This window comes from Maniola jurtina, chromosome 15 (assembly GCF_905333055.1).
Source record: "Maniola jurtina chromosome 15, ilManJurt1.1, whole genome shotgun sequence".
Classification (NCBI taxonomy): domain Eukaryota; kingdom Metazoa; phylum Arthropoda; class Insecta; order Lepidoptera; family Nymphalidae; genus Maniola; species Maniola jurtina.
In genome coordinates, this window is record NC_060043.1 from 13111053 (window position 1) to 13132617 (window position 21565).

The 21565-nt window shown below is 37.2% G+C and overlaps 2 protein-coding genes across 2 annotated transcripts in view; one reads left to right on the forward strand and one right to left on the reverse strand.

The window, feature by feature from the left end:
* Positions 1–1876: 1876 nt before the first annotated feature.
* Positions 1877–14397, reverse strand: LOC123872618. The gene is made up of 18 exons (XM_045917001.1): positions 14247–14397; positions 13734–13950; positions 13162–13272; positions 11928–12126; positions 10981–11202; positions 8402–8513; positions 7856–8004; positions 7542–7583; positions 6253–6406; positions 5651–5760; positions 5386–5492; positions 4664–4774; positions 4206–4260; positions 3762–3905; positions 3179–3358; positions 2916–3020; positions 2351–2506; positions 1877–1933 (listed from the first exon to the last, which is right to left on the reverse strand). The coding sequence occupies exons 1-18, from the start codon at positions 14395–14397 to the stop codon at positions 1877–1879; spliced, it is 2382 nt and encodes a 793-aa protein (XP_045772957.1).
* Positions 14398–17515: 3118 nt separating this feature from the next.
* LOC123872743 (sodium-dependent serotonin transporter) overlaps positions 17516–21565 on the forward strand; it is a 34101-nt gene continuing 30051 nt past the window's right edge. Inside the window, exon 1 of the mRNA XM_045917259.1 lies at positions 17516–17616. The gene's annotated coding sequence lies outside the window, so the exon portion shown is untranslated. The remainder of the gene's footprint in view (positions 17617–21565) is intronic.

Consider the following 21565-nt stretch of genomic DNA (forward strand, 5'->3'; position numbering starts at 1 on the left):
AACGCACACAGAGATGTCAATGAATGGCCTCTCTTTATTGATACCGGTAAAACATGGGCGTTAGATTACCAGTTCCAAGGAAATAATGTACCTATTATGTACACGTATATTAGGTACACTCACCCGCAAAACACGGCCAAAAAGATAGGTAACTACTACTACAACATAATATATACTTCAATTGAATAAAGTTTAATTTCCAGTCTATATTTTCGATGTAACATCATTATCATGATCAACATTTCACCGGCCTACTACGGAGCACAGGCCTACTCCAAGAATGAAAAGCGTTTTGGTATTATGTATAGGTTGGTAGGTTGGGTGCCCAAGCTGTCACACTCAAACGTGTCACAGTGTGACTCGTTGGGAATTCACCAAAAACTTTCTCTCATCGAGTCACCTTTTTTAGACATTTAAATTACCAACGTCACACTGTTACCTACTCTGGGTGTGACTCGATGGGAAGAAAAAATGTTAAAGAATCATATTTAATTACATATTTGAGTGGGTGATGAATGATGATGGTATAATTCATTTTAATACAATTGTTTATAAAGGGTGACCTTCGATATGACCTAATCCCTTCTCATTCTTAAAGGAGACTCGTACTCAGTAGTGGGCCGGTGAAGAGTTGGATGATGGAGAGATGGATACATTAGAAGCCGTGGGCTGTCACTAGTTGCTAATATTCCCCTTTCTTCTCTACATTAAACTACACGAGTTTGTGTTAGGTGTGTGTACGACATTAGTGCAACGTGTGGGGTTTGAACCGACGACTTCTCGAATTTCAGTGAGATGCCCGTTAAGCTAGCATCTTAACTAGCTCTAACAGCAGCTAGCAGATCGGATTTCACATGGGATCATGTTGAATAGCGTCATATCATAATATTATGCCTAATAAGGTATGCTTGTGTATGTATGGTTTGCGCTCAATTGTACGAATTGTCAGTATGTTTGACAATTCGGGAATGTCCCTGAAATCCAAACCGTTTGGGTCACCTTGCAGTACCTAACTCTTTATAGATAAGAAAAAATAAGAGTTATATACGTATAAATAGATAAAATAATAATTTTAATGGCCTTTAGTGGATATTACCTATATCTTTATGTCAGATCCAGTAATCCACACAAAGTAGACCGTTGATATGCGAAGATAAAGCTTGATACGTCTTACTGATAACTGATAGTATTACCTAATACACATCTCCGTACCGCAAACCTATAACTAATGACCTGATTTGTTTATATTATTGTTTATTTTAAAACATGATTTTGTAAAAGAGTTATAGCTAACTACAACTAGCTAAATACAACTAGCTAATGCCCGCGACTAGGTCCGCGTGGACTACACAAATTTGAAACCCCCATTTAACCCTCTTAGGGCTTGAACTTTTAAAAAATCCTTTCTTATAGATGTCTACGTCAATAGCTTTTTTTATTTTTTTTATTCACTATAGGCAAGCGCTTGACCACAATCACACCTGATGGAAAGTGATGATGTGGTCTAAGATTGGACGCGTTTACCTAGAAGGTGCCTATTCACTCTTAAAGATACCCGATTCTTCGAAAGATTCTTGTTTTAAAGATACCCGGATTGTAATTGGTAGGAAACACAGTTATCTGCATGCCCAGCCCGATCCCTCAAGTAGTTTGAGCTGCGTTGATAGATCAGTCAGTTAGTTTTTTTATATATAGATAATAACTTATAAGTAAATAGAAACTCTCCGTCGAAAATCTCTACCGATAGGTACCTTATACTCAGTAATCAAGAAAGGATACGATGTAAAAAGAGGTATTAAATAAATTTTCGTACATGTATTTAAACTTCAATTTAAACTTATATTTTACACAAAATGTTTATTATCTAATAATTATTTCATGGTTCTTCCACCTGTTTAAGCACCGTGAAGAATGAGTATGACGCCTTTATAATCTGTAAGGAAAAAGTTTCACTTTAGCTCAGTTCGGAGTTCGGGCGATGGAGAGAGCTAGTTGCCTGGAGTTGATCAAATCAGAAATAAGGAGATCCGTAGGAGAACCAGAGTAACCAACATAGCTTAACGGGTTGCGAAGCTGAAGTGGTTATGAGCAGGGATGTGGCTTGCCCATTGCAACTTCAGCTTGCACACATTTGCAACATGCAACATGCGACAATGTTGCATGTTACTCTTCAAATCAGGCTGAATTTAAAAAAAATGGGTTAGTTCCAAGTTCGCTTAGCCTCAAAAGCTTGAATCTACGTCGGAGTAACGGATTTAGTATTGGACTTCTAAGTTTTATAGCAAAAGTAATTCGTTGACGTGATTGGACTCCATGCAGCGACATCTAGTACAGAAAGAGCGAAACGTACTGCCATAAAAGTGGCCAAGGACAGCTGCGTGAAGCCACCGGCGGTGAGTTTGGTGCTGAGGCGAGTCCTAGTCATCACCAGCAGCAGCGAACGACGCACCGGGATGCTGCACGTGTACCAGGGACATGTGTAGGCTGCTGTGGCAACTGCTGCACTCTGAGAACAATTTTGATCACTAGTGAGTTGGAGTAGAAAAAACTAGACGATGCCTGCTATTTTATCCCTGGTTTTAGGGTTTCGTACCCGAACGGTGCCAACGGGGCCCTATTACTAAGACGCCGCTGTCCATCCGTCCGTCCGTTTGGCTGTATCTCGGAAACTGTACTAAATAGATAGTTGAAATTTTCACAGAATGTGTATTTCCTATAACAACAAATAATAAAAATTGCAAGTTTAAAAAATATATAAAAATGTTATTTCATGTACGATGTTATGAACTACGGAACCCTTTGTGTGCGAGTTCAAGTCGTACTTCACCGATTCTGAAAATTGCAAGCTATCTCTATCTATCTCTACTGAAGGTCAAAATCGGCTTAGCAGATGGGTAGCCGGAATAGACACTCACCTCTTCGACAAGTTGGTTTCCTTGGTAACAATATATGAACACCTGTAACATCATCACCGCCAAGTAAGCCACCATTGATATTACACGAACCAAATTCGTAGCTTCCTAAAACAAAATTTAGGAGTGAGCTTTTTTTATCTTTAGTGAAAGAGTATGTATGTGTGTGTTTGTTTGTTAACAAACACACACATACATACCTACGAACAAACTTTCGCCTGTACAGTATCAGTGTCACTAAAAATGTGAAAAACTTTTAAACTTACGAATGCAAGTTGGTATGCAGACACGCATATTATGATCATCGATACGGAGAACTGCGCCAGAAGCGACATCGAGAAGCACCTCTGCAGAAGTTTGGCTTGCGCCAGCACGGCTTGGTGGCGGACCACGCAGTGGCGCAGGTGAACTCTTACCGTTCTGTCACTTGCTACAGTCAAGCGACCCTGAAAAAAAGGAAGAGTGGTAAGGAAATCGAAAAAAAAGGAGTGAAGAGAATCGGCGGTCAAAGGACCTCTAAAGTAATAAAAGAGAAGGAAGAAAATGAAAACAAAGCAGCGATCACAAGCAATTCTGCAAGATCTGTTGATCTGCTCTTATGTGATGAATATATAAGAACTGTTTCTATAAGAAAATAACAACAACAAAGGGAAAAGAAGGGATGGGAAGGAAAAGAGGACAAGAAAGAAAAAGAGGAAAAATAAATGGGATAGTGAAAGTGAAAAGAAAAGTGAAAGGAAAAGTAAGAGTAAAAATGAAATAAAAAGTGGAAGGAAAAGGAAAAGTGAAAGAGAAAAGTTAAGAGGAAAAAATAAGAAAGAAAACCTTAAGCTATAGAGAGGTATTTACGTCATCATCAATGTCTAATCCATCGCACAGTGTTTCCAGAGACAATCCGAGCAGCCTCAAGCGACAGCGACACATCGACACTAGTGACGTCACCAGCGTGTCCAGGCATATGTTGATAATGGCAGCAAGTAATACAGCGATGCACTAGAATAGAATAGAATAGATTTTTATTCAAATAAACTTTTTACATGTGCTTTTGAATCGTCAAAATAATCTACCACTGGTTCGGAATGCCGTTCCTATCGAGAAGAACCAGCAAGAAACTCAGCGATTGCTCTTTTCAAGTGTTTCACTGGAAGTAGAACCACGGTCCGAAAGGCATTTCGAACCAGCGGCAGATACATTTGACGATTCTAAAATACTTGTAAAATATTTTTATGGATTTTTTATTTCTTATAAATATTAGGATTCTGAACCAGGAATAGAACTGATCATCATACCTACCTGATGAGCGTAAGTCAATTGGTAGGCTGGCGTCTTAGAAGTATCGTACGGATACCTGAAAAAAAAATCGTAACATTTTGACGGTAAAAAGTTATCAATTCTTTTTTTCTAGCTAAACCTATTTCATTTAGCTTGATCGTAATTGTAATAAAATTAGTACCTCATTGGTACTGTAGAATAAAACCCAGTCAAGCGCGACTTGGACTCGCAAACGAAAGATTCCGTACCGTCGTACAAGATTTATGTACTTTTTAATTTACATGGCCGCCATTTTTAAATTTTTATTATTTGTTGTTGTTGTATGTAGGTATGGCCATATAAAAATACCACTTGTGATAATTTCAACTATCAAGTACGTTTCATGAGATACAGCCGCTGACTCACAGACAGATAGACATATGAATTCCTATAAGGAATGTTTTTTAGAAGTAATATTATAGGAGTTTAATATTACTAACCAGGCTCGTAAGGGCAGTTGGTTTTTCTCCGCGCTCGCCGCCCAACCAGATATTGTTATTATTGATAATCCAAAATACAGACAGAGCTGGCTCGTTGTCTCATTGTCACAACTGAAAAACAGTAATATCTACTTATCTGTATACATACAAATATGTTGGAGATTGGTGATCGTCATTTACCACCAGATCAAAGGTATTGGACTACTGTGTCTCTTATCTGTGGCTATGGTCTTTAGTGGGAGTAGAGTTCAAGAGTTCACTGCATTAGACTTTTTAAAAAAAGTTACTAAACAGCAAGTGAGCTTCTCGTTTGCTTGCTAAGTATTTCTAAGAGAGGTCTCTGCGTCACTCGCTCCATACAAACGTAGTTCGTATCTCATTGGAATACTAACCAATCATACTCAATAGAATTTCGCAGAAACGTTCCGGGAACTAATATGTATGTCTGTGGTTTTCCAGATTACCGTTAAAATATTCGATCTCAAAGTTACGCGGTCTTGAAAAATTCACATACAAATCTTTGAGCCCCTGTAATTTTAAAACTAAATATTTTTAGAAAAATCTAAAACACCACAGGCACATATATTAGTTTCTAGAATATGTCTGCAAAATTTCATGGAATTTGGTTCCTTAATATTCAAATGACATTGGGGCTACGATTGTATGGAGTAAGTGACGGAGAGAGCACTGTTAAAAAATAAAATCAAAAATTATAGGTTCACCTTTTAACAATTTTCAGACCCTTCGTTCTCCTTTCACCCGACAGCTCTCGGTAAGACTCTGCCAGCATGTCCTGAATCACCTTCTTCCTCCACATCGCGTTTAATGCCTAAGGATTTCAGAGCAGGTAGGTACTTATTGAAAACTGATAAAAATAGTAGGACTGTGACGACAGTACGGTTTATTTCGTAAATCTACTTATTACTACTTAAAATTACTACACTACTTAAAATTTTCTCGTGAAGAGTCAGTATTTGGTATACCTACCTTAGTGCCAAGAGCCAGATTGGTGAAGAGCAGGAACATAGTGCCAGTCATATACGGCAAGTTGCCCCACACTTGCACGAGGTCTCCGACTTGCACGATAATGTAGGTACCTACGTTTTAATTTAAATAAAAACTAGATATAAATTTCTGACGCATACCTAGGCATAAATATGTACCTAGGTACTTACAAGTATCTAGAAAAAAACAGAGGCCAGGTAAAAATCCTTACAAAGCCAAAATCGAATCATTTATTTAAATTGGGTACCATTGTATATTTTATGATTGTCAGTTATTGAATTTGTAAGATGTAAAATGGTGATAATTAATTACGTAAACTTGAACTAGGAGGGTTCCAAATGCGCCCTGGTCGGAGAAGAGCCCACAACAAATTCAGCTGGATATTGTTTTTACTATCACAACTTTACAAAATCACTTAAACTTATTAGAACTATCAACGCTGTTAAGCAACTCATTTCAAAGCTTATTCTTCTCATTCAAATAATCCTTTACATTGTACTTAATAGGATTTTTCAATTTTACCTTTATTATGAAAATTTTGATTTTGTTGGGTACTAAGTTTAATTTTATGGTCGTATACTTACCAATAAGAGACATCAATGATACAATAGAATATAAGTTATACAATTGCTTCAGAAATCCTGTCAAATAGTTTGGACACCATAGTCCAAACACATTAAAAATTACCTGAGAAATTTTGAGGGATAAATTTACGCTCTCAGACATTATCCTTTTTACCTTTCTAGTTTGGATTGAAGATTTTGATAGTTTGAGTAATAATAATTTTGCATCAACCCTTAATATAGCTGTGGATTCCATTGTTATTATAAAAATCAGATGGAATAAACATTCGGTATCAATATTTCAGAATTGAAATGGTTCTAATTCCACCATAAAATAAACCCTGAATAAAACTATTGTAATTTACAGACAGACAGAATAACAACAGAAACTACGGGTATAATTATTGTAATGCGTATTATTAGTTTATATTTCAGATATTAAGCTATTGTTAATAAAAAAAACTGTTTGTGATATATGTTCATTTATATTTCACTATGTGTACAGGTTCATGTCAACGGTACTAGTAAATGTTACCACCTGTAATTACGACATTACACTAATTAACACCTCCAGAGTGTTATTCCGATAGGTGTCTAATTATGCGTACCTACATAAATTTAAGAAGTTAGTAAATTGTAATACACATACAATTCATTATCATCATCATCACTGACCCATCGTCGACTCACTACTGAGCATCGGTCTCCTGTTAGAATGAGAAGGGTTTAGTTAAAGTCCACCACGCTGGCCAAGTGCGAATCGGCAGACTTGAGACACTTTTGAGAACATTATGGAGAACTCGGCAGGCATGCAGGTTTCCTCACGATGTCATCCTTCACCGTTAAAGGAAGGAATACATAATTGCTTAAAACACATAACTTTGAAAATTTAGAGGTACGCCCTGGGATCGAAACCTGACCCTTCGAACATAAGACCAACGTCAAAGCCACTAGGCTATCAAATTTTTAAAAGAATATTAGCCAGGCTAATCATGACTAATACTCCCCTTTTCCCTCCAATTAAGCGTAAAACTTGTGCCAGGAGTGGGTACTACAATAGTGCAACGGGTGGGGTCTGAACCGCCGACCTTTCGTAATTCAGTCCGCTCCTCAACCGTTGAGCTATCGAGGCTAAATTAAGTGGTAATATTTCAAAATTCTATCCAAGGCATGGCAAGGCAGTCTTTTTCAAAAATATAATGTCTAAAAATTTACATTTCATGAAGTTTTTCTACAGTTTTTAATTTTAATTAGGTTTACACTTTAGGTTACTCTAAAATAACATTTTTTTTTTAATTCCTAGAATCAACTTGCTGGAGCAGCGTGAACAGTGAATATGATGTTTTTATGATCTGGAAAAAAAAGATTATACTATTATCGAACGTGCGTCGAGTGGTGTTGGAATTTGTGTGGTGCTGGGTAGGTAGCATACAGATTTCGTTGGTTTAGCGGATTATAGCAAATTAAGCTTTTGGTTCCTTGTATATCATGGACTTCCGCAAAATAAAGCCTGTTTCTATAGTACATTTAAAATCGGATACTTTAGGAAAGTTAAATTTTAACTTGTATGTTATTTTTGATTAACGAGATTCTGGTTGAAATCAGGCTATTACAAAGATCTTACTGCCATAAAAGAAGCCAAAGAAAGAGTGGTGAAGCCACCAGCAGTGAGCTTGGTGACGCGGCGGCACCTCCTCATCAGTATGATGACGGTTCGACGGATGCGCACGCTGCAACAGTACCAGGGAAATTCGTACGCTGCGCCGGCTACTTCTTCACTCTGTACGAGAGGCACAGATGTCCACTTATATCCACGATTTTACAGAGTATAGTACATAACATAATATTTAAAATCAATAAATAATCTAAAGACAGAGAAAATGATCCAGTTATCTTTATTGTTTCTCTAAATAAATCAAAGTTTATAAGTTAGTACACGATTTTGAGATGTTAAAAATGACGGGACTCTGGTGGTTTTATCGGCACTCGAATATTTTACTTAGTTACCAATATTTTGCTTTAATTAATGATTGTCATGCGGAAAGGTTTCTTGGGTAATTTTAAATGCTAACTAAAAACAAGTCGAATCGAGAACCACCTCCTTTATAGAAATTGGTGAAAAAGAGATAAATTAAGCAAAATTCAGTATATAACTAATTAATGTAATAACGACTTGCCTCTACTGAAAGTTGGTTGCCCTGGTAGCAATAGATGAACACTTGAAACATCATGTTCAGCAGATAAGTGCCCATTGAAAGCAATCTAATTGGATTACTTGTTTGCTGCAATTAAATATTTTATAGATATACAACGCATTATTAAAAAACTTCTCTATTCTGAATATTCATATAAAACTTTAAAAAAGTTGATTTAGAAAAGGACACGATTTTTTTTCTCTTTCAATTTACATCTCATTTGATGCAATAGCAAAAAAATAAAATTTACAGAACCCACTTTTTTGGATGTAGCATCATTCATATTAATTTTCTTCATATAAAATGCTTATATCGCCCGAACCATAATAATTAACGAATCGATTGACACCTCATTTACCAAAATCGGCCACTACATACATACCATACTGCAATCTTGACTGCAATAGTAAAAATTTAAATTTTTATTTATGTTTAAGACTGTATTTGCATTCCAACTTTGATTGGTACAGCTGGATCAATATTTTACTATGTATTTACACATGTGAAAAGAGCAACCGCCGAGTTTCTTGCTGGTTCTTGTCGGTAGGAAAGGCATTCCGAACCAGTAGTAGATGCTTTTGATGATTCAAAAGAACTTGTAACAGTATAATTGAATAAAAATATTTTGAATTTTGTATGTAACTGCATCACAAATAAATAATCCCACCAAAAACATTTCATGTAAAAAGGTAGCCAAGACTCACAAGTTCATAATGCTTTCACTGTTAAAAAGTTATGAGATCTCTAGTAGAGCCAAGCCCCTAGCTGAGCTTAGATTTGCGCTGCCCATGGGACCTATCCCAAGTCCAAAGTATATATAGCTCTTAAATGCTCTTGAGTATATCACATTTATAACAATAAATAACAAAGAACTCTACTTACAAGCTCTGATTTTACAAATCCTAAATCTTGGTTAAAAAGGACGGCTTGGCTGTTTAATGTTCGTGGAATTTTTATCTGATATGACATTTAAGCCCGGAATAGCTTGTGCGACAATCATGAAGTATAATACAAATTAGTAATTGTCGAACAAAGTATTCCTTATGGCCTTAATATAATTATGTTATGTCATGTAATAGTTTCACGAACATTAAACGGCCAAGCCGTACTTTTTTAACCAAGATTTAGGGTTTGTAAAATCAGAGCTTGTAAGTAGAGTTCTTTGTTATTTATTGTTATAAATGTGATATACTCAAGAGCATTTAAGAGCTATATATACTTTGGACTTGGGATAGGTCCCATGGGCAGCGCAAATCTAAGCTCAGCTAGGGGCTTGGCTCTACTAGAGATCTCATAACTTTTTAACAGTGAAAGCATTATGAACTTGTGAGTCTTGGCTACCTTTTTACATGAAATGTTTTTGGTGGGATTTCATTTCTTTTTGGCAGGTGCCCTAGATTTTTTTTTGGATCTATTTTTTGTAGGTACCTACATCATTTTCATGGCCCGCTTTCTATCGTTACCTCTTTTTTTAAAGCTTTTATTCCACTTGCAATGTATGTAACTATGTTTGTTTGGGTGGAATCTTGCAACTCAATTTTAAAGCAGATATATCAAATTTCAGTCTTTTAGGACTTCAGGAAACACATTTTTTTAATGTACAGACTGGAAAAAGTTTATTTTCCTGTTGTTTGAATGAAATCCCTAGCCTACATACCAAATTTCAGTTTTCTAGGACTTAGGGAAGTACTTTAGAATTTTTGACTAGAAGGGTTTTGAATGGCAATAAATCTGAAACCATTTAACAGGTAGACAATTGATACTTGGTACGTTTGATAAGTCTGCCAAGGACATATTATCCTGAAAATATCAGCATTCTAGCGATAGACTTTACAAATAATTTGCTTCCCCCATACGTGGGAGTGGAGGGGGAAAATTTCAAATTTCTTAATTTTCCTGTAGTTTGTATGCAATTTCTAGTCTACATACCAAATTTCAGTCTTCTAGGACTTCGGGAAGTGCCCTAGAATTACAGACTAGAAGTTTTGACTATCAATAAATCTGAAACTATAAAAGCTAGACAATTGATACTCAATGCGTTTAATAAATCTGCCAAGGACATCTTATCCTGAAAATATCAGCATTCTAGCGAAAGAATTTACAGATTTGCTTTACCCATAAGAGGCGTAGAGGGGGAAATTTCCAATTTCTTAATTTTCCTGTAGTTTGTATTCAATTTGTAGTCTACGTACCAAATTTCAGTCTTCTAGGACTTCGGGAAGTACCTTAGAGGTTTTGAGTAGAGGTTTTGATGATCATCAGTGAGGGACGAAATCGGCGTATTTTAGGTATCAATAAATCTGTAACCATAAAAGCTAGATATTTGATACTTGGTATATTTGGTAAATTTGCTGAGGACACCTTATACTGAAAATTTCAGCTTTCTAGCGTCATCCAGACCGAAGTTATGAGGGTTCGAAAATACGGCGAAACACTTCGAGAAAAAGGTACGTAGCGCCCCGGCCGCCGTTTGGCTCGTCTTGGCGGGGGCACTACCGTGCCCCCTGAAATTGAAATTGCAAAGGAGATGTGATCAAAAGGTACATAAATTTACCGCAGTCAGTTGAAACGCCGTCACGCATATAATAACCAACGACACGGTCAACTGCACGAAGGTTGGTTCAGAGAAGCATCGCTGTAATTGTTCAGCAGCGTCCAACGTCTTTTGATGCTGAACCACGCAGCAACGGAGCCTCTGCTTCACTATGATTTCCTGGTCTTGGGTCAGCATAAAGGTTTTTGGTGATGGTGACCGAGATATTCTGATTGAGGTCTCCTGCAAAGGATATTTTTGCAATTAGGCATTTAAGGTCTACATCTCCTGAGGATCCCCTGCCCGGCTAGCATGGGTAGTAGATAAAAATTATATCCCCGATTATATCCACTGATTTGTATGACATCAGTGGATATAATCGGTGGATATAATTTTTATCTACTGCCCATGCTAGCCGGGCTGGTGTCGGGGCGAAACGTGCGTCGAGTTGTTTTTGCATTTGTGTGGTGCTGCACCATGGTGGCGCATATTGCTTGCTTAGTAGCTGGCTTTTCCTGCATGTTCATCAGTGGGAGGGCGGGCGGTGCATATCGCATGCTGCATGTTGTAGTACCATTCAGATTTGTTTGGTTTAGCGAATTATAGCAAATTAAACCTTTGGTTCCTTGTTTATCATGGACTTCCGCAAAATAACGCTTAGGTACTTCTATACTACTTTATATATCATATTGTCAGAAAAATAACCAGAGTGATATTGGAGATGTTTGGGAGTGAACATGGAATTAACTAACAATGTGTCAAGTCAACTTTTTAGATCGACCTAATTTTAGATCGACATAAGTAAATTTATTGTTGTGGCTGATACTGATAATTTAGTTTGGAGATTGTGCACAAAATAATTAACCACTAACAGTCCAATTTTAGTCCAGTTTTACGTATTTTGTTTAAAATCTATTTTTCCTTAGCTGACTTAAAAGTTGTAGAAAAAATGAGTCTAAAAATCTTACCCCGCCTATAGGATGCAACTCATTACAAAAATTCCTCAAAGACAGTCCCACGAGACGCAGCCGGCACCGACACTGCGCTATAAGCGTCGTCACCAGGGTATCCTTGCTGACGTTCAGGAACGCGGCTAAGGACAGCGCTAACACTTGATGCAGGTATGTCATTTCGTAGGCTGGTGATTTGCTCGTGTTGTAAGGGTACCTTATAAAAAATTAATAAGTCAAAAATATATAAGTATATGTTTGCACAGCTGTTATCCATACTAGTTCATACTTTAATATTATAAATGCGAAAGTGTGTCTGTCTGCTACATTTTTACGGCTCAAACGCTGAACAGCTGAACTGATGTTAATGAAAGGTACAGAGTTAGCTTACATCCCGGGGGCGGACATAGGATACTTTTTATTTCGAAAAATCAAAGAGTTCCTACTGGACTCTTAAGGGTCTATCCGTTAAACCAATTTATATGAAATTGGTACAGAGGTAGCTTACGTCCCGGAAATTGACCTCGGCAACTTTTTATCTCGAAAAAGCAAAGAGTTCCCACGGGATTTTTAAAAAACCTTAATCCACCGGGCATCATCTAGTTCAAAATAAAAAGCTCAATTATAAAAAAGATCAATTAGTTTGAACAGGATCCAAAACTGAGAAAAGTTACAAGAATAATGCTCTCGCCATAAAATTTGAAACTACATAGATGTCGTTTTGAAGTTATCAACTCAAATCCCCATCGCCAGTTCACTACTGAGAACGGGTCTCCTTTCCGAATGTAAAGAGTTTGGCCATATTTTGCCACGTTGGCCAAGTGTGGATTGACACACTTCACACCTTTGAGAACATTATGGAAAACTTTGAGGAATGCAGGTTTCCTCGTGATGTTTTCCTGGACCGTTAAAGCGGTATTTGATTTTGATAATAAACTTGAAAAGTTATCACAGATTATTTAGCGTTTAAACTATCGTGAATGATTTTCATTATAAATATAAACGAATGAACCAGACGCTTGGCTCACGTGTTTGTCGGATTATGCCTTTTTTAGAAGGGCATACTCTGACAAACATGAGGGTTAAGCCGTCATACATTTAAATATTTATCTCAGATCGTTTTATGATGCTCGTTAAAATTTTAACGTAACAGACAATAGGTTGAAACTTCGCTTCCCACCTGCCAAATTGAAAAAGGATCACTTTTCAACTTAGTTGGTGGGAATAAAATACAAGATATGTATATACGCACCATGCTTGTAGAGGCAATTTATTTTTCTCAGCACTGGTAGCCCAACCAACGACGGTCAGGAAGGTCAGAACGAAAAACAGGAGCTGCTGCCTACGAGATTCCCGGTCACAACTAGGAAAAAGCATAAACTCTTAATATAGTACTTTCAAATAATTTTAGGTATTTTATAATCCAAAATAAGTCATAAACCTATAATGTATATTTAGAGCCTCAATAGCTCAACTGGTAAAGGAGTGGACTGAAACCGAAAGGTCGACGGTTCAAACCCCGCCCGTTGCACTATTGTCGTACCTACTCCTAGCACAAGCCTGACGCTTAGTTGGAGAGGAAAGGGGAATATTAGTCATTTAACATGGCTAATATTCTCTAAAAAAAACATACAATACAACCACATTGGCAAAAGCATATTTTAACTATATTTTGAAGAAAAAAAAAAGTTTAATTTTCATATCATCAGATCATTATTTTCAGCTGATAGATAGGTGAACATAGGTGTCTTGTAGGGATTTCCGCATACCGCGGTCTTGCACCATCTGAATTTGTATATAAATGGCGCTTATTATCCATCTTACCTTTTCACAATTTTTTGCCCTTCAAAACTCTTTTCTTCGCGAAGAACAGTATCAGCGTCATCAATAACTGCTTGTATAATCTTTCTTCTCATAAATATATTGAATATCTTAGTCGAATGTGCGAAATTAGTAAACAGCAGAAATGCTGTTGCTGTCATCGCAGGGAGGTTTCCCCAAATGAGGTACAAGTCCACGATTTGAATGATGAGATAGGTTCCTAAAATATTAAATGGAATATGAATTAAATATTTTTTTTAAATAAAATATTACATAACTAAATATTATGGAATATTAAATAACTCAATGCTCATCTCTTAAAAAATGGGCAGAAACCTAAGATTACGTTCTCGGTTCAAATATATTGTATTATCTTCCTAAAGTTGGAAGACGCTTTTGATTAATTTATAATCGTTTATAGTCATAATCAATTATAATATCACCTTCAAAAAATTTGTTTATTGGACAGTTCCATAAATTAATACTGAAGTTTCGTAAACGTACTTCGTAACTCACCCAAAAGAAACATAAATGAAATGAAGCCGTAGAAATCATAGAGTAACTTTTCAGCCCCTTCCAAATTTTGGGGTGCCCAAAAACCTGTAATTCTCAATGCTGTCAAAGACAGGCTTAGAGAAAAACTAACATTTTTTATTAGGATCCCCATTTTTGAACATGCGGGTCAACACGATTCTGATCCTAATTCAGATCCGAAAACTGCCTAGTAATATAAATAAATAAAAGTTTAATGACTAAAATATGGCAAATTACAATAAGTAGTTAAAATTAAATTTATGTAGGCAATGAAAATGTTTTTTAAATTACAACGCCTGTTATGTTAAAAGTGCATTCAAAAAGTATTAAATAATAAAAAATTGCTATCGTAATTCATATTGCTGTAACCAACGATTTCTCCCTTTCTACTGACCAACAAAACATAACAATAGGATTTTGCTTTGTATAACCTCAGTTTTATACTTAATTATCCTAAAGAATACATCAAAAGGAAAAGCTTACCAAATTGTAGTCTTCGTAACGTCTACAGTGATTATTGTGAAAGTGAACAGGGGTATTTAACAGTTTTGAAAGTTTGACACAAAAAGTAATACCAGTATAAAAGTCAATGTTCATAAAGTTTGGCTTTTGTTCGAGGAAGTTAAAAAAAATTCAAGAATTATAATTTATATTATATGATACGGTACTCTTATTGCTATATTATTTGGAATATCATTTGCAACTAAACCGTTTATAAATACAAACATTACAAAAATGCCACAATTGTCTGTAAATACAATACATTATGAACGTTCCGTTCATCATGTATTTGTGCATGATGAATTTGATTAATGCTTAATGAATTTGATTTGCATTAATGATTAATTAATAAGAATAAACTATTCCATTCAAATGCTAATTTAAATTCCATAATTCTATACAAATAACATTTAAATTCATTTATTAACAAAAATAAAGTTGAGTATGTATTTATAAAATTATGATTGCATGATTTGTGACTATTAATTTATGGTTCATGTAAAAGTTGCCTCTACAGTGTACGCTTTGTAGTCGCCGCTACGTCGTAGGCCTCCTGATCACCTCTACGGCGTAGGCCTTCCGATTGCGTCTACGGTGGTAGGCGTCCCGTATGCCTCTACGGCGTAGAATATTTTGTGTGTATTTTAATTTAAGCTTTTATGGGCATCAAAATTATCGGAAGCAGACCGTGTCTTGTGGAGACTTTCGCCCAGCTGTGGGCATGGGCATCTATCGGTTGACACGACGACAAAAAGAAATCAAACCCCGTGTTTAAAACCCCTGCTGTAATCGCTGCTTATAATTACCAAGCTGCGCAAGAAGTATTAGGCCTGACACACACAATTATGTCATTATTTTCAATAGCACCTTTGTTTTACTTCGCTTCAAACTAATTCGTAAATTCAATAGTAGTTTGACTACAATACTGATGCTTCTGACTTTGTTTTGAGGGAAATATGGTCTATTTGTGATAAAGCATATCAGTCGATTGAAACCCAAATCAGTAAAGGGATGGGTGATCGTCTTTGGAGATCGGTTTTTGACCTTTTAATTTTCTCCGTGCTTCGGCGAGGATGTCAAGCCGTGATAATAACTGTTAAACCTATAAGAGTCGAAATCTTGTTCTCTTAGTCGAATTGTATTCGGAAGTAAGTATCTGGAAAGGGTCACTGGTAGAGATCTCTTACAGAGATAAGTGCTTACCTGCCCACTTTTTCTTTCTTTTTTCTCTGAAATGTTACAACTTTCTGTTACAAATAAAAACAAAAAAAGAAAGAAAGTGAAAACCCACCACATTATTATCCGAATAGAACTCCTACCATTATGTGATTAATAGAAAGGGGTCACAATCCTTAGCAATGAGGAATAAGACTGTAAAACTATGACCAAAACCATGCTCAGTAGTGAACCGGCGATGAGTGGACGATGACGATGAGTATTTACATAGTTAGGTATAGCGCAGATTTTGGTTATGTTATGATGACCGACACAAAAGGCGATAAGCGCCCGCATCGCAGTGCGATGGCCTTTGAGAGATGTATCCCATTGTTATCAAGGCTTGAATTATAACCTACTATAATATTATACACATAAATACATTTCCTAAACACTTAGAAAACACGAAAAGTCGTTCATTAATCATTAAGTTTCCTGCAATGGTGAATTTTCTTTTTAACCCCCGACGCAAAAAGAGGGGTGTTATAAGTTGACGTGTGTATCTGTCTGTGGCATTGTAGCTCCTAAACGAATGAATCTTCTAGTTTTCTTATAGAGGTTTTTGTGTCGGGGGTTTTTAAATTTTGTGTTATTCATACAATCATTTGACTTTTGTAGGGATAAACGCCCCGATTTTGTTTGGCTCCAGCGGCTTCATATGATTCGCTTGATGTCGTCCTTCTACATCTGGGTGGGTCTTTCCAACGCTGCGCTTTCTGGTGCCATGCGCTATTCTAGCAGCTTAGAATTTCAACTAGTTCCGGTTTTTGAGCTATGTCCCTAATGCCACTATAGCACTAACCCTTGTTTAATGGAGTAATTATTGCGAGCCCCGAAAAACTCACTCAACTGTCAATATACTGACCAAGTTACCGACAGAAAAGGTATCTAGATATCTACTTGTATAGATTTGGTATAATAAGATAAAGTGGGATCCGCGACTGATTACTTCCATCGATCATCCTCACGGCGGATGCTGCAAGATTGGCCCAATCTGAAGAAGTCACAGCGGCGGAGGCGTGGCAGTGCTTATTCATACCATTGTTAAGGGGAGTACTCATCAGAGTAAAAAAGTGATCCTATAAGGGTTCCGTTGGTCCTTTTGAGGTACGGAACCCTAAAAACAAAAAATAACCACAGTTCGAGGTCGCTATTCACCTTGGAACCTCAACGTCTCTTGGTTTTTCGAACTACTTATAATATGTGCCCTGCCCATTACGACTGTAAGAGCTAACCATTACTAGGAATAGGCATCGAAGTATACTTACACCACAGAGTAAGGATGGTATGTTACTCTCTTTATACTTACTGTGCATTGATAGATCAGTCAGTCAGTCAGCTTCTCCTTTTACAGATTACTACTGTATAGAGGTGATATGAAACTCAACAATTATTTTTTTCATACTATGTACTCTCGCCTTAGCATCTCACAATAAGCGAGAATGTTCAAGTAGTCGGCACAACTTGTTGCGGGGGGCGTGCCGCCACGCCTCCAGACCTCTGCCTGCTGCCGCGGAGTCAGTCAGTCAGTCAGTCCGGGCCAGGCCGTCGCGCGGTACACTCGAGCATGACGCACTTCCTGCGCTTCGACATGAGCTTCCTGTCGCCTGAACGCTGACGATTACTCAAGCCTAAGGTAAGAAAGAGACATTTTTTTAAAGAGAACTGTTTTTTTTCGATCTTGTTACTTCTTAGGTTCCGAAGGGCGCCGATGGGACCCTAATACTAAGCCTCCACTGTTCGTTCGTCGGTCTGTCAGCGGGCTGTACCTCTTGAACCGTAGTAGGTACGAAGTTTTCACACTGTATGTTTATGTATGGCCGCTATAACAACAAATGATAAATTAATATTGTAATTAGGTTATTTTAAAGAATAAAACTCTAGATATGCCTCGAGATCTATACCTACCCGCAAGCTTAATATTAGAGGACCTTTTAATAAGTTAAATTATAACCTGCTCTTATGACTTACGCTTGATTGAAAATTACTTTCTGAGTCCGCATATTTGAAATAAAAATAAAAGTTTATTTAGCTCAACTAAATAATAACAACTAAACTCAAAAGTAGAAAACACGAAGAACGATATTTTGTGGTGTGAGCTTAAAAAGCTAGGAAAATTTTTTGATGGACAGCTACGGAACCCTTCATTGCACGTGGCCCGACACGCATTGACCGGTTTTTTCATCATAAAGTACAGCAACTAAAAAGATCCTCAAAGTTTAATCAGTGAAATATTTTTCTCCCACAAAAAAATAACTCGGAACTCTAATTCAGATTTACAGAAAGAAAACACATTTTTGTAAAGGGAAAGCATTTTTTGCGTTTTGAGTGAAATAGCTCTGAAGAGTCGAAGTAAACAAACGCCCCAAAGGACAGAAAGTGTAAACAAAGTAAAGTATGCGCGAGTTACATTCCGCCCTTGACTATTGTAGGGTTCCGCAGGAAAATGTTCACTTTATTTCCTTTTATTCATCATTAGACATCAGATTTCGTCGCGTATATTTAGTTTTTTTTTAATTCCGTGGGAACTCTTTGATTCATCATGGTAAAAGTAGTCTGTGAAACTCTCCAGGTCTTTAACTACACTCGTGCAAAAAATCGCGTCAATCCATTCCCACGTTGGGACGTGATTGAAAAACAAACCAGAAACTAATAAACATACCAGTCGATGATGCTGAGAAGGCCTTCTCAGCATCATCGACTGGTATGTTATATACCTACACTTCGTCGGCTTTCTATTTGGCGTTTCGATCCCGGGTACACACCTTTAATTTATTGTGCGTTTTCAGGGTTTCGTACCCAAAGGGAAAAAACGGAGCCCTATTAATGTCACTCTACTGTCTGTCTGTCTGTCTGTGCTACAGGTTTCTAGCTCGTAGACTAAGTAAGTTACAGACCTGAAATTTTGATATTTGGTGCAGAACGTTTACCCAAAGCCAAATATGGAAAACGAAATTTATTTAAATTATTTTTCAGAGGGGCTCCCATATATAAAAAGGGAGCAGAAAAAAAACCGGCTCCTTTTTCATGTATGTTTTAATCTCAAAAATTAAACTAGTAAGGAATATGAAATTTCGGTATTTAAACATCATATATTAATGAAACAACGATTTATAAAATAGTTCGTAAGCTGTGACCTAAACAAAAGAACATTTTTTAGGTTTTTCTTTCACGGTTTATTGCTGTTACAATGTTTTGGCTCGGCATAGAACTATTTCATACACCCAAAATATGATGTTCATAATATTATGTACGGAACCCGAAGAAAGCGAGGGCCATAGTAGCGAAAAAATCGTAAGTCTATGGCGAGGGCCGACTCGCACTATCAAGATATCGCACGTTTGTAATTAAATATCACTTGCTTTAACGGTGAAGGAAAACATAGTGAGGAAACCTGAGGATGCCTGAGAGTTCTCCACAGTGTGTGAAGTTAGCCAATCCGCACTTTGTCAGGATGGTATACTATGGCCAAATCCATTTTATTCAGTACTAGAGGATGCCCGCGACTTCGTCCGCGTGGATTTATGTTTCTAAAGATCCCGTGGGAACTGTTTGATTTTCCGGGATAAAAATTTGCTTATGTCAATTACAGGGACGTAAGACACCTAGGTACCAAATTTTATACAAATCGGTTAAGCGGATAGGTTTTTAGGAATCCCTAAAAACCTATCCGCTTAGCCGGTAGCTTATGTCCGTCCCCGGTATATAAGCAGACCCTGTACCAAATTTCGTCAGAATCGGTTAAACTGTTGGGCCGTGAAAAGGTAGGCTGACAGACAGACATACAGTCAGACAGACAGATAGACAGACACACTTTGGCATTTATAATATTGTATTAGTATGGATTGAGCGGCGCATGGTTTGATGATGTTGATGATGACCTACAATAGAAGTAGGTACTTGTATCAAGTTTGGGTTTACTTGGATATAGTTTGGCTAAAGTTAGTGCAAACTTGTTACCAACTGTATCAGACTTATTGAAATGACGTCGCCTCTGTTCGGACTCGTGCGGTTTTGTCAAGGCGATAGGGCTTTGACAGAATTTGGCTCTAGCGATAGTTTCAGAAAGATTCTCATGGACTCAGAAAGTCTACACGTCCATACGAATGTTATAAATGCGAAAGTGTGTCTGTCTGTCGGCTACCTTTTCACGGTCCATCCGTTTAACAGATTTTGATGATTGTTGATAATGAAAAAGTCTTCATAAAAGCTTCTTTATGATTGCAACTAGCTTATGCCCGCTACTTCGTCGGCGTGGACTACACAAGCAAACCCCTATTTTACCTCCTTAGGGGTTGAATTTTCACAAATCCTTTTTTACCACATATCTGCGTCATCCGAGCCGTCCTGTAGTTTGAGCTGTGCGTTGATAGATCATTCAGTCAGTTCGTCAGCTTTTCCTTTTTAATCCCCGACCCAAAAAGAGGGGCGTTATAAGTTTGACGTGTGTATCTGTGTATCTGTCTGTGGCATCGTAGCTCCTAAACTAATGAACCGATTTTAATTTAGTTTTTGTTGTTTGAAAGGTGGCTTGATCGAGAGTGTTCTTAGCTATAATCCAAGAAAATCGGTTCAGCCGTTTGGAAGTTATCAGCTCTTTTCTAGTTACTGTAACCTTCACTTGTCGGGGGTGTTATAAATTTTTAATTTACACTTGTATATATTTAGATAAATACAATACAAGTAACATAACAGTATGACATGACTCCAACTCCATGGTTATCTAGCGAGGAATGTTCTGCATACCTCCTGCGACCTTGTGTACCGCAATGCTTTACATTGCTGCCCAAGGTTCGCGGGATGGACCAAGTTATGAACTTATAGGTGTTAGCCTAATGGTTAAGATGTCGGCTTCCTATTCGGGAGGTCTAGGGATTCAATGCCGGGATTTTGCATCTAACTATTCCGAACTAAACCGAAATGGTGACACCTCGATAAAAGATGACAGCTTTAAGATAACCGATGACGTTACTTCCATCCTAAACAGATCTCTTATTCGGATGATACTTTTCATAGATACTTAGGTAGGTACTTTAAGTAACTTTCAATGCTCTCAAGCATCGAAGTAATTGTTTTATATTTCAATGATTTTGAGCTATCACGGGAATCTCCCTAACTATTTGGAACTAAAATGTGTGTTTTAAGCAATTAAATGACATATTGCTTAGCGGAGAAGAAGAAACTTCTCCATAATGTTCTCAAAGATGTGTAAAGTCTGTTGATCTACTCTTGGCCAGCGCGGTGGATTATGGCTTAGCCCTTCGCATTCTGAGAGGAGACCCTTGCCTAATTGTGGGCAACCGATGGGTTGAGATGATCCTTTCTTTATCTTATCTATACTAATATTATAAAGAGGAAACCTTTGTGTTTTTGTATGTTTGTATTGAATAGGCTCAAAAACTACTGGACTGATTTCAAAATTTCTTTTACCATTACTTAGAGGGATTCTTCAGAGTCCGTATAGGCTATATTTTATCCCGGAAAATAGAAAAAATAAATGTCCACCCGTGCGAAGCCGGGGCGGGTCGCTAGTATTATCTAAAGTTGAAAATACAACCTAGGAATACACCTAGGATATTTTCACC